The sequence below is a fragment of the Nymphaea colorata genome, chromosome 1 (genome assembly GCF_008831285.2).
Source record: "Nymphaea colorata isolate Beijing-Zhang1983 chromosome 1, ASM883128v2, whole genome shotgun sequence".
Classification (NCBI taxonomy): Eukaryota; Viridiplantae; Streptophyta; class Magnoliopsida; order Nymphaeales; family Nymphaeaceae; genus Nymphaea; species Nymphaea colorata.
The window spans coordinates 4,741,575-4,753,994 of record NC_045138.2 but is presented as its reverse complement, the minus strand read 5'-3'; the positions used below and the strand labels follow the sequence as shown (position 1 = coordinate 4,753,994).

The following is a 12,420-nucleotide window of genomic DNA, read 5'->3' as shown; positions in this document are numbered from 1 at the left end:
CTCGTCGTCGAGTAGGGCGATGGTCGGTTGCCTTACTTAATGACATATAGTCGGCAATTGGCTGGGGACTTTCTCCTAAGAGAAGTCTTTCTACTCAGATTTTATATGGAGGTAGATAGGTACTTGAAGGAATGACGAGGTTCTGACATGACTTCATAGCCGCAGGTTGCTGATGACCTACTGTAAGATAATCTTAGGTGATGGTTTGCCGAGTGCCTATCACTCATCGTCTAGTTCAGAGTCCTAAAAGATTGATGAATGCTTCAGCTACATTAAAATTGAGCAAAGGCTTAGCAAAGACTTGTGCAAACTCTTGACGCTGTGCGGGCCAAATAAGGCTTGAAAAAGTTAGGTTGTAACACCCAGTGTCCCCTTATTCTTATTATTGATGGAGGTCTGTTACATGATAGAGTGTATGAAAATATATCTGATTTCTCTTTCTATAATGGGTGCTAGCCAAGAGGTGATGGGAGCCATTCTCTATGCAGACAATGTTATGTTGTTTAGCTTGGCCACAATGAAGGCAATAAAAGGAAAGAAGGGATTTCTTGAAGCAATGGAAGGTATGTAAGGTCTGAAAATTAATAGCAGTAAGTTTGTGATCATATCTTTCAATGTTAGTGAGGCAAAGACAGCAAAGTTAATAACCATTCTTGGGTGGAATAGGAGAAGCTTGGATCTGCTGTTATTTACACGGCCAACATTTGAAGAGCGGCACTCAAGAGAACTAGCGAGCAAGTTTGAGAAGAAATTGAGAAGCTGCAAAGCCAATATGTTGTCTTATAGATGAAGATTGTGTCTGATTAGTCTAAACCTTTCAACAATTCCAATGTACTGGTTGCAAGTTTTTCTGGTTCCAAGTTTTGTGACACGAAAACTGGAGAAGTCTTTGCGGCGATTTTCTATATAACAAAACTGTACGTAAATTCAAACCACATTTTTCAAACACATGCAAATCAATATTAGCATGAAAGAACTCCAAAGCTGAATGAACAACATGCAACACCTATTTTAATTGCTCCGATCAAATAAAATAATATAGTGAAACAATATTATGAATTTCAAAACATCAAGCAATTAAGCGCTAGTTAATTGCATAGACATAATAGCAATAAAATGAATGACTTTATTGTTTGACAATATGTGCTAAAAATTGGAGAATATTTATAAAAAGGACTTTAACCTCCCTCATTCTTTAAAGCATATTTATAAAACAGTTACAACTTGGTCCCATTGCCAAATAGTTTGTTAAGAATAGACATTTCAAATAAGAAAAAATAATGACTAAAATCTAAATAAAAGCAGTGAAGTTGCATGAAAAAGAATATATATTAGTATATGTTCACGAAAAAAAAACATGTTGCCGAGGAATGGGAAAACCCATGCAACGCTCTCTCCCGTGATCAAAATTTAAGTAATTTCCGAAGGATTTAAGTAATTTGGAGTCTCGGTGCGTGCTTACTAACCAAGCCCCAGCCGGTCCCCCAATTCGACCGATCTCCTCCCAAACTCGAAGACGACCGACAGAGGTTTTGTTTGGTGTCCCGCCAAACTGCCATCAGGGGCGAGTTCTGGAAGCCAGATGCTCTAGCTGCCCTGCCGACGGCATGATGGGGGTAAGCCGGCTAGAGACCGGGCGACAACGTTGCCCTTCGAGAGCTGCCACAACGCTCTCTCTTTCTCTCTCTCTTTGGCAAAAACGGTGGCTAGTTTTGACTTCTGAGGATTAAGAGGCTTACGCCTTTTGTTCACGTCTATCTATGGTTGGTGCCTACCTATGCAGGCAATTGGAGAACTTGCCATATCCAGTGTTCTATGGTCTCAAGTGGGTTACCTTGCTTGAGGAAGAGTGAGTGTTTTTTGTTTGCTTAATTGCTTATTTTTGAAGTCTACTTTATGTATTGTATTTGTTCTAATTGAAGGGCACAGTTGGCACTGAGGGGTCTCAGACCCCTGTCTCTGGCCAGTAGCCGGCAGCGGCAGGGTATTTGCCTCAGAGTACTACGCTGCCTTCAAATGAGAAACTAAAAAACATTGTATGGCACAATGAACTAGGCGATGCTTCTTATTCGTTCACATTCTTTGAGTTTCTTCATGTTTATATGTGTTTATTTGTGCTTGAAGAATGCTGTTTGGTATCCAATTTGTTATATAACTTCTTATTTATGTTCTTAATATTCAGATGTCAATGGAAGTTTGTATCTTTTTCCCATCAAAGAGACAAAAGCTGCAACAAAAAGAATCATCTACTACAGGTTCGTTCTGGCACTACAGGTGACATATTTATTGCTTGTTACACGTTTTATTCATGTGGTGAATTATTTGTTTGCTATAGGTTATATCTGTTGCATTTTACGAAATTATATCCAATACATGTTATATGCGTGGTTTGTATATGTCTACATTGTCACAGATGGTTATATACTTCTGGTAGATTTATTTATGCATATTAAATCCTCCGTTGTGCATAGTTATTTCTGATCCTCGATAATCTATTCTACCTGCCAACTTTAAGTTTTATGACTACCCTTCTGTCCTTCATGTCAAATCACTCATGGTTTTTGCTTTCCTATTGACAGGGAAGACATTATTCAAAATTGTGTCAGTCTCCTCAACCAATCTATCTCCAGTAATTGTCTAGCTTTTGCACAATCAGTTCACTCAAGGTTGATTAGGTTGGGTCTCAGTACTGCAACCTTTTTTGGCAATCAGATTTCGTCTTTGTACTACAGTCTTGGTGAGTCTGATGATGGATTCAAAGCAATTAATGACACACCTAAATGGAATATATTTTCTTGGAACATTTTGTTAGGTGGGTTGGTTCGAAATGGTGAAGTTGAGAGTGCCCAGAAAGTGTTTGGTGAAATGCCTCAACAGGATGTTGTCAGCTGGAATTCGTTACTTTCTGGGTTTTTTATGCAGGGAGAACATGGAGCTGCCTTAACATTGATTACGGAGATGTGGGAAAGAAGAATTAGACCAACAGGGTTCACATTCTCAATCATCATTTCAGTGGGGGTTTCAAATATCTGGCATGGTAAGCAGGTTCATGCTAACATTTTGAGGAACTGTCTCCACGATAATCTTATACTTAACAATGCCCTTATTTGTATGTATGGTAGGTTTAGTAATGTCAGCTATGCATTTCATTTGTTTTATGGTATGGAAAAATGGGATGTAGTGTCCTGGAATGCCATTATGTATGCCTGTGTTAGATCAGGAAAACCTGAGCAAGCGTTGACCCTTTATCAGAGGATGAGAGCCATTGGGTTCATTCATGACCAATTTACTATTTCTACCATGGTTGTTGCATGTGCAAATTTACTAGATACAATAGCGGGAAATGAGATTTTTGGGGTCTGCATAAAGACAGGTTTTCTCTCCAATTCTGTTGTATGTAGCTCGATTATTGACATGTTTGCCAAATTCAATAGATTGGAGGATTCTATTCAATTATTTGAGGAAATGCCTCAAAGAGATATAGCTATTTTTAATTCCATCATTTCAAGTGTTGCAAGGCTTGGCTTTGTAGAGGATGCATTGTCATTTTTTACATATGCCATGAGGGAGAATAACAAGCCAACAGAATTTACTTTTGGTAGTGTTTTGGGTTGTGCTGCATGTATCGTCTCCATTGAGCAAGGTAGGCAGTTGCACTCTTTGGCACTGAAAGTTGGCTTTGAAGCAGATTTTGTAGTCTCCAACTCTTTAATGGACATGTATGCCAAGACAGGAAACATTGATTGTGCTATGAAAGTTTTTGCTAATATGCATTCTAGGGACTTGGTCTCATGGAACACCATGATTATGGGATGTTCTCGAAATGGTGAAGCAAGCATGGCTTTGCAGCTACTGAAGGAAATGTGTTCAAAAAACGTACTACCTGACAAAATCACCTTCTTTGCTGTTCTTTTGGCTTGTAGTAATGGTGGTCTAGTTAATGAAGGAAGCCAACTGTTTTCATGCATGGAGGTGGAGCATGGTGTTATGCCAGATATTGAACATTACACTTGCATGGTGGACATGTTAAGTAGAGCAGGAAGGCTAAAGCAGGCCATGGAAGTTATCAAATCTATGCCATATGAGCCAAGTGCTCTAATATGGGGGCTACTTCTCCGAGCTTGCAGACTACATGCTGATATAGGAATCACACAACAGGTTGCAGAAAGTTTGGTTGCATTGGAGCCGCGGGAATCTTTGCCCTATGTTGTATTGGCTCAAGTATATGCAATGAAATGCCACTGGGAAAGTGTGGTTCGTTTGAGAAGAATGATGAAGGTGAGATGTTTGAAAGAAGCGGTTGGCTGCAGTTGGATCATTATGAGGAACAAGTTAGCTGTCTTTAGGGAAGATAACATGGTGCATCCAGGGGGGGAGGCTGTATACAACACCTTGAGGTTGTTATGGTGGGATATACAGGAGATGGACTATCTTTCAGTGGATTATGCAATCTTGGGTGATCTAAGTGTGGAGTAACGTACTGCACTTGCGGTAGGTTGAATAATTTGTTATCAATTATCTTGCAAGTGGCCCAAGTTGGTGTTAGATATGCAATATTTATAGAAAAACTTCTTAAGAATGCTAAATGAAATGCTAAATATATGGTTAGTTGAATCCTTTTTACCAACTTAGTAACAAGCCAACCTAGTTGACATAGTCACCAACAAGTCGGTCATCTATTTTTTTGGACCATGATTCATGCCCACTTGACTGGCTTGGTCGGTCTTTGGGTATTATGTGCGTTTCTTTGTTTTTTTAAGATAATTGGCTTGACCCACCATGTGGGTTGGCCTCTTCCAGCTCAGCAGCTGATGGGTGACTGGGAAGTTATAATTTTTTTTCTGTTCTCTTTTCTTTTCAACTCCAAGCATTTCCTGGCCCCTCATTTCCAAAGAAGCAGGACTTTTTTCTTGTGTTCTTTGTTTTACTTTGTTGGTATCAAAAGCGTGAAATAAAAAAACAATGTTTTTGAACCTACACTGAACCTGGTTTATCTGAAACCTTGATTTTTGTACTAGATTTTTGTCCATCACTAACAAAAGATTCAAAACAAGCAACTCATGGTCGAAAAGGTGCTTATGGTAGATAATACATAGCAGCAATCTTACTTTACTGTTAACTTTTTGTTGTTGATGTCAAGCCTTTTTTTATTTTTGTTGCAGTAAAGGACGTTCATGTGGAAAAATATGCATAATCACAAGGATTAACTAACCAAGCATTTTGCTTAATTGTGAGCAGAGTCCTAGTTGACTTGAAAGCGAATAAGTATCTATAAAAATAAAAGCCCTGCTAATTCCATGTTGATACAGGGACATATTGCCAAACTTTGGCTGCAACTCCAACCCGTTTGCATTCTGACTACTATCTTGTGTAAACTCACTCTCAGTTAAGTAAGATCCAAGTTCTCTCTTAAACTTGGGCACTTGGACCTAAAAATAGATGTTATGATACAGCAGCCGAGCTTGAAAGCAGAAAGCACATATATGTAAATCCTTATAGTTTATATAAAGTGTTTCACGAGTACCATATTTCTCTGATGAATAGTGGAGGGTGCAGACCCATTGAATCAACTTTCTTTTCGTGATAATAAAAGGAGGGAAGGTGCTGTGATGTTAAAAGTTGGCTTCTGTAAGCTTCTCTAACGAATGCTAGTTTTGCACTAAAGAAGGTTCATTGTCTAATGCAACTCTCTGCATGCGTGAGAGAAAGAAACGGTGACTAATTACAAATAGGCTGTCTGTAACTTAGTATATGTTATCATTCTTGTAGGGACCGGGGGTAGCAAGGTCAAAGGCTATGTTCATTCTTAGTGTATTTTCAAGTTCAATTAAGCGTTATCCCCAACTTAAATATGCTGCGGTGCATGCTAAGAAGTTTAAAGTCTTTTAGAAATTTAACGTTTTATAAATCGAGTAAATGATGAAACAGCCAATCCTTAAAAATAAGCAAGTGTTATCTAAGTCCTTGGGAAAAAGAGTTCTATAATCTTTTTTGATCAACTGGTTGGAAAGATATTTTAGAAGAAGTGATCTTAATTAAGAATCATTTTGATTTGGAATAAGCATTTAAAAAGGAAAAACGGAGTCAAATTTTGAAAGAAGATCTTAAAATTTTATCAAAACACTTTAATGAAATGATCGTTTCTCAAGTAACGAAAGTTAATAGCTAGTGTCTTCTTTTGAAACTCAAGTTAATCTCAAGATTTTGCCCCGCCCCTAATTCAGTTACCACGTTATTTAGTGTTTTGCTTGGGTTTTTAGAGAAGTAGTTGTGACGTTCGTGAATCCTATAAGTACATAGTGAATATGCATGTTAAATGAGAAGTTAAAGAATTTTATATAGTTGAAAAGAAAGTATGCCATTCCTAACAACATAAATCTGAAAAAAAAAAAAAGTTTTTGACAAGTTTTGAGGTTGTAGGCCATCTAAGTATGGTCCCAATGATAAGTATCATGGGTGTTGCACATTGATCTTGGCCTTCTTGAAATCTAAAGATTTTGGTTCAAGAAAAATATAAGTTTAAAAACTAGAGAGAGAGAGAGAGAGAGAGAGAGAGAGAGAGGGAGGTAAAAGAAAAGACACTTTCGCTGGAAGATTGAGTCTTATAAAGCAGGTTTTGAGCCATGTTATACAGTTTAGGAGTTGTGTTTTTTACATTCATTCTGCTGTTGTCAACCAATTGAACTCCACTATGGCTGCGTTCCTCTAGGGTGAATCCTCAGATGTTAGACGTGTGCACTATGTTTCTTGGGCCAGGATTTGTAAGCCCATTCTTGAAGGGGAACTAGGGCTCAAGAGTATCGAAGAGGAAAACTTGGAGATAAGTTGGTAAAAACCATACCATTTGGGTAAGGGATAAGACTTAGACCCATTAAAACTAATTATTAAAGCATTTTTCTGCAATTTGACTTTATAGATATGGTCCTAAGAATCATGATTTGGTGAGAAAAATATATTAAATTACTTTTTTTTTTTTTACTTTAGTAATATGTTTTAGTAATCCAAAAATGAGCAGTTCTTGTAACACCAAAATTTGGATAGCAGGAAATACCGATTCTTTTACAAAAAATAACTTGAACTAAAGCTCAATTTATATTAAATTATTGTTTGTAAACGCATTAGGAGTTTTACGTAAATATTTGTTAACACATATTTCAGAGGTCTGGTCTCTCTCCCTAGGCTTTTTTTTTTTTTTTCCTAGCTGCTCCAAATTGAAAGATCTTTCCCTGGTGTTCCAGTGCTTTGTCGTTTGACAAGTTAGGAGAGAAAAATAAATAGCTCGTAGTGCTAGTTTATCATTACTGACACAGAACTGTCTCTTTGGCTGATTGGAAATTCATGTCAGTTACAGAAACATTTACAAATACGAACAAAAAAGTAAAATCTGTGCTTGGAATCTAGTGCAGATGAGAGAAGAGTCTAGGAAACTAATAAGGAAAAAGAATGGAAACTCTGTCATCCATAAAGATGCGTCCGTGGAGATTGTGGGAAGCCAACAGTTGAGGCAGCTAAAGAATGAGTACTGTGCCAAGACAGGAACAAAGCTAAAAGGAGATGTATATAGAGAATCATCAAGCTAACCTCCAATATCAGTAAAAATAATGAATGATCGTCTGAAAAAAAAGAAAGGGACCACTATCAATTTGTTCTTATTTCTTTGATTGGGATTTTAAGAAGAAAAGAAAATACGAGGCATCCAAAGATGGTAGGCTGAACCACACGCAAGTGGACAATGGTATGACAAAAATGAAAAGAAAAAAATTGACTTTGTCTTCATTTTAATACCATTCATTCTATTTAGCTTATATACCCTTGCATGAATGCACTTAGCCTATAATGTTTGTTTTTCTAATGGAAGAACGATTTTTTTTGTTATTGTTGGATTTTTCTTCCTGCATCACTCGTTTTAAACCCTCAACTGCAGCCTTCTGTTTATGAAATCAAGAAAGCCAACATGAAAGCAAATAGCTAGCCTTGCTCTGTTGGCTAGTGTCACTTGATCTTGCTCTGTTGCTATTGTTAGAAAGATCTTTCACACCTAGCCTGGCCTTGTAATTGGGATCTAGAGCTAGAATTTGTATTTGGATCTGGATATTGATCTAAGGATCTGTTTTGAATGTAGAGCTGGAATTCGGTTCTGAATGTGGGTCTATTGATCTGTTTTGGATTTGGAACAGCGATTTAGATCTTGATTTTGATCTAGTGTTCTGTTTTGGAAATGGAGCTAGGATTTGGATCCGGATTTAGATTTAAGGATTTGTCTTGGTTTTTGTATAAGTTTTTGGACTGGATCCAACATTAAATTGTAAAATAAGCATAAATTGAGGTTGAGGTTTGTCATGCAAAGTCCGAAATCCGAGCCAAATAAGTCTCAAATATAGTTGATAATCAAATAAAAGAAGAAACTAATTTGAATTGGGAGAAATTGAAGTGTTTGAGGATGAAAAATACTTGAAATTTGTTGTAAATTTATGATAAAATGCTTGTAAATTGATAGATATAGATTTTTGAAAAATTTGGGGTGATTACTAGAATGATAATCTGAATTTTTCTACTGCAGATGAGAGGAAGAGTGGTGCCTGAAATCCAAAGAAGTGCGTGGAAGCCAAGGGCCGGTGCATGAAATCATTGTAATGGTCGGCAATTTGATCCTTATCTTTAGTTCTTTAGCCTATCATTCATAAATTGATTTGATCAATTTGCAAAGTCATCTACACCACTGTCTTTAGCGCACACACACACACAAATGCATGACTTTATGTCAATCTTTAGATTATTACAAGGTTTGGATCTGGCTAGTGGGTTCAATTTGTACTTCACAACCGAGTCTAAATTTGACTCTAAAATCCACCCAAGGTCGAAATAAATTTGGATTCAAAGTCATATATCCGAGTTGTTTTTACGTAATAAAATCAGATACATTAAAGATTAAATTCCCGCCGGAACTGCCTTTTTAACTTTAGTTCGTACGAATACCCTTGGTCTATTGTAAAGAAAATGATGTTCTAGTCACTTTGTCTTTTTTACTGATGGATACTATAGAATAAATACATTTCACAACTGCATCTTTTTTGCTTAGTTTATACAAATACCCATGGTCTATCGATGCGAGACATTTCACAATTGTACATTTTGCTTTAGTTTATGCAAAGACCTTGAAGAGGCTAAGCCTCTACCTTTTTTCGTTTAACCCGATTCTCAGTGTAAAGCAGTATATGTGTCAACTAAATTGTCATGAATCCATCTTTTGCAGTCCCTAACAGTAGCAACCCAAAATAATTGAACTAATGCCGATCTTACCCTCTTCCAAAACGAGTCAGTAAAGATCAGTTATTTACTAATGTGGCAAACCCTCAGTAAAAGTTATGGAGTTAATTTAGCTGATAGTTTGGTATTGCCAGTAAAGGTTCGGAATTTAGGGCCCGTTTGATGGGCGGGTGAAATTTAATGCGGTAAGTTTACCAAGGTAAATTTTTCTAGAAAAATTTAGTGGATGAAATTTTACCCTCTTCTAAAACGAGGCCCTGTTTGATTGTCGGGTGAAATTTAACGTGGTAAATTTAACCCAGTTTGATGAACATGAAGAATTTAACGTGGTAAATTTAACCCTGTTTGATGCACAGGGAAAATTTAACCTGGAAAATGTTGTTTTTTTTTTCCTCCCCAATTGCACTTTGAAAGGAGTAGGAATGCTAACTTACAAAACAACAAAAGATCACCACTCAAATAAATGCCACAAAAGCTTGTGTTTCGAAGCCGAAACATCTAACGAGAAAGATCATCACCTCATCACCGATTCTTATATGTACAGATTACCCAAGCACACCACCAAACGAGAAAGATCATCATCTCATGGAACCACCACCAAGCCAAAACCAATAAACAAAAAATGGACTGCAGAACCCATATATTTCTTCATCAATCATCCCAAAACAAATCACCATACAGCCAGTTCATTAAAAGACACGACTATTCACACGATATATATAACAAAAAGCAAAAAGAAATATCTAGCAACACATTACAACAGAAAACACCTTCTTAACTTAATCTACAACTGCAAAAGTTATATATTTGTTCCCAAAAACATTAAACAAAAATTGTCCACAAAAGTAACATGAGTACGAATCCACAAAAGGGTGTACTTTCTACTAAGAAGAAAAAACAAAGTTCAATGAGTACATATCCAACAAAGAAAACATGTAATCACAAAACAAGTAATCCAACATTTCTGGCTGCACTTTCGTTCTTCAAACTGCGTGTCTTCTATAACTTGCTTTGCGATGACATCTTCAATGAGTGGAGACCTGCGTACTTGCACACCATACTTGTTCTGGAGATACTTATGCATGTGATTTTCTGCTACTTGTAATGAATCAAACGATCTGAAGATGGCACCCTTGTACCGATAGACTAATGGTTGGCACCGCTCCCAGCTGTCATATATGCCTCGCTCACGTCCTTCGAAAACCACATAGTACTTTTGGCGGAGCATCATCTTCATTGTCCTGTTGAAAAGAAAACAAATGTCAGACAATCAAACTGAAGAAGTAGTCAACATTTATAAACAAACTTACTATTCAATTGATAATCTGTAAACATTTGAGATGATATAGCTGCTCTCAAAGCATTGTTGCTTCCTCGCTGATGTGTTTGGCTTGCAATTTCAGGTTCGCTTAAGACGAAATTATCAATCGAAGGTGCATCTTCATCATCAAATTGCTCGGCATTTGGATTGTGTTCAATTATGAAGTTGTGCAGTACACATGTAGCAAGAACAATTTGAGCTTGTTTTTGGAAAGGATACTGAACTTGCATTTTCAATATTGGAAAACGACCTTTCAACATGCCGAAAGTTCTTTCTACTGTATTTCGGAGTGATGAATGCCTATGGTTGAATAATTCTTCTTCTGTTCTAGGTGAACGTGCTCCCCGAGTGTTAAACTCAGACATATGATAACGATGTCCTCGATAAGGTATAAGCAAACCAACAATGTTTGGTAAAATTTGCCTACAATTGAACACAATGTATTTATACATTGATACATGCTTCTTAATAAAAGACTGAACTGGTTGGTGGAACTACGTACCTTCTGGGACAACAAATGGGTCTGTTTCATGATCTAGTGCATTGTACAATACTCCTGAGTCTGTTGCACTTCCTTCTCATCCAGCCAAAACGTAGTGGAATCTAGTATCAAGGCCGACTACAGCCATGACGTTTTGAGAAACGAAACCTTTTCTATTACGAAACCTTGCTTGATCTGAAAAAGGGACCCAAGCCGGTATATGTGTGCCATCGATTGCTCCTAAACAATTCTATATGACAAGACAACTAGTTAGTCATGTTGTAGTTTGTCATGTTGTATATGTCATGTTGAGTTCAAGATGATGAAATCACCTCAAAATATGGAAAGAATCGTTTAGAATGTCGAATATGTGCTGGTATCATCTCATCATTGGGCCGACGAACGTAATCCTTACCCAGTATACATATCGCTCGTAGCACTAGGCTGACATATTTACTTATTGTTTGTCCGGAATGTTGAAACGTATTTTGAACAGCACGATTCCGTTCATTATGTCCAATTGTCAAAAGCAATATAGCTACTTGTTCTTCTACAGTAATGTCACGAGCATCCTCCAACAAATTTCTATTCCTTAGAATGTTACACAGTCTCATATATGTATGTCCTTCCATACGGAGTAAGTCCAAACAATTTTTAGGATGACCGCGAAGCATTAGTTGGACAAAAGATGTACCAGCATCTCGAAATGGATGAACAATCCTCCTAGATGATGGTTGGTCTTTCAACCAAAAGAAAATGAAGACAAAAACCATTCGAATGATGAAAAGCACTCGTTCATCGTCGTCATCGAACATGTCAAAATCAATCATTTCGACTAAACTGCATATACATGTAAGGTACTTGAATAACAAAATCAATTATTTCGACTAAACTGCATATACATGTAAGGTACTTGAATAACGAAATCAATCATTTCGACTAAACTGCAAATACATTGCAACAATTTCTCACTACATGGATGTTCATGGAATAAAAAGAAAAACACACAACAAATGTTATTGTGCCAAATGAAACATACAAATAATTAAACTAACAGACATGGAATCTTACCTACAAATCACCAAGTCTACGCGACAACCATGTCAGCCAGTCTTCAGGTGGAACGTTGAGAAAGATCATGGAATTGGTTCCCTCTCCTAACAGGTCTAGACTCATCAGTCTCGTATGACTATCTAGTAGCCCTGTGTCCACCATCTCTTGTAAAATTTCACAATATTTGACATATTGAAACCCTCTAGAAGTATGTGTGAGGGAGTCCACATTTTTAGCTATACCGTTCAACAAATTGTAATACATGTCATCATTGGTTGACTTGTTCCGTTTTGACCTA

The 12,420-nt window shown here is 37.1% G+C and overlaps 1 protein-coding gene across 10 annotated transcripts; it reads left to right on the top strand.

The window, feature by feature from the left end:
* The first annotated feature begins 1,464 nt into the window (after positions 1–1,464).
* On the top strand, positions 1,465–5,506 carry LOC116246267 (pentatricopeptide repeat-containing protein At1g43980, mitochondrial-like). 10 transcript variants are annotated; one of them, XM_031618045.1, is made up of 5 exons: positions 1,465–1,616; positions 1,784–1,849; positions 1,923–2,036; positions 2,183–2,274; positions 2,580–4,614. In XM_031618045.1, exons 4-5 carry the CDS (start codon positions 2,183–2,185, stop codon positions 4,474–4,476), a joined length of 1,989 nt encoding a protein of 662 aa, XP_031473905.1. In that variant the 5' UTR covers positions 1,465–1,616; positions 1,784–1,849; positions 1,923–2,036; the 3' UTR covers positions 4,477–4,614. The 10 variants fall into 10 exon arrangements, with proteins under 10 accessions (XP_031473905.1, XP_031473910.1, XP_031473909.1 ...); XM_031618050.1 differs by having other exon boundaries at positions 1,465–1,849; positions 2,183–2,255; positions 2,580–2,675; positions 2,813–4,614; XM_031618049.1 differs by having other exon boundaries at positions 1,465–1,849; positions 2,183–2,255; positions 2,580–2,737; positions 2,813–4,614.
* Positions 5,507–12,420: the final 6,914 nt, after the last annotated feature.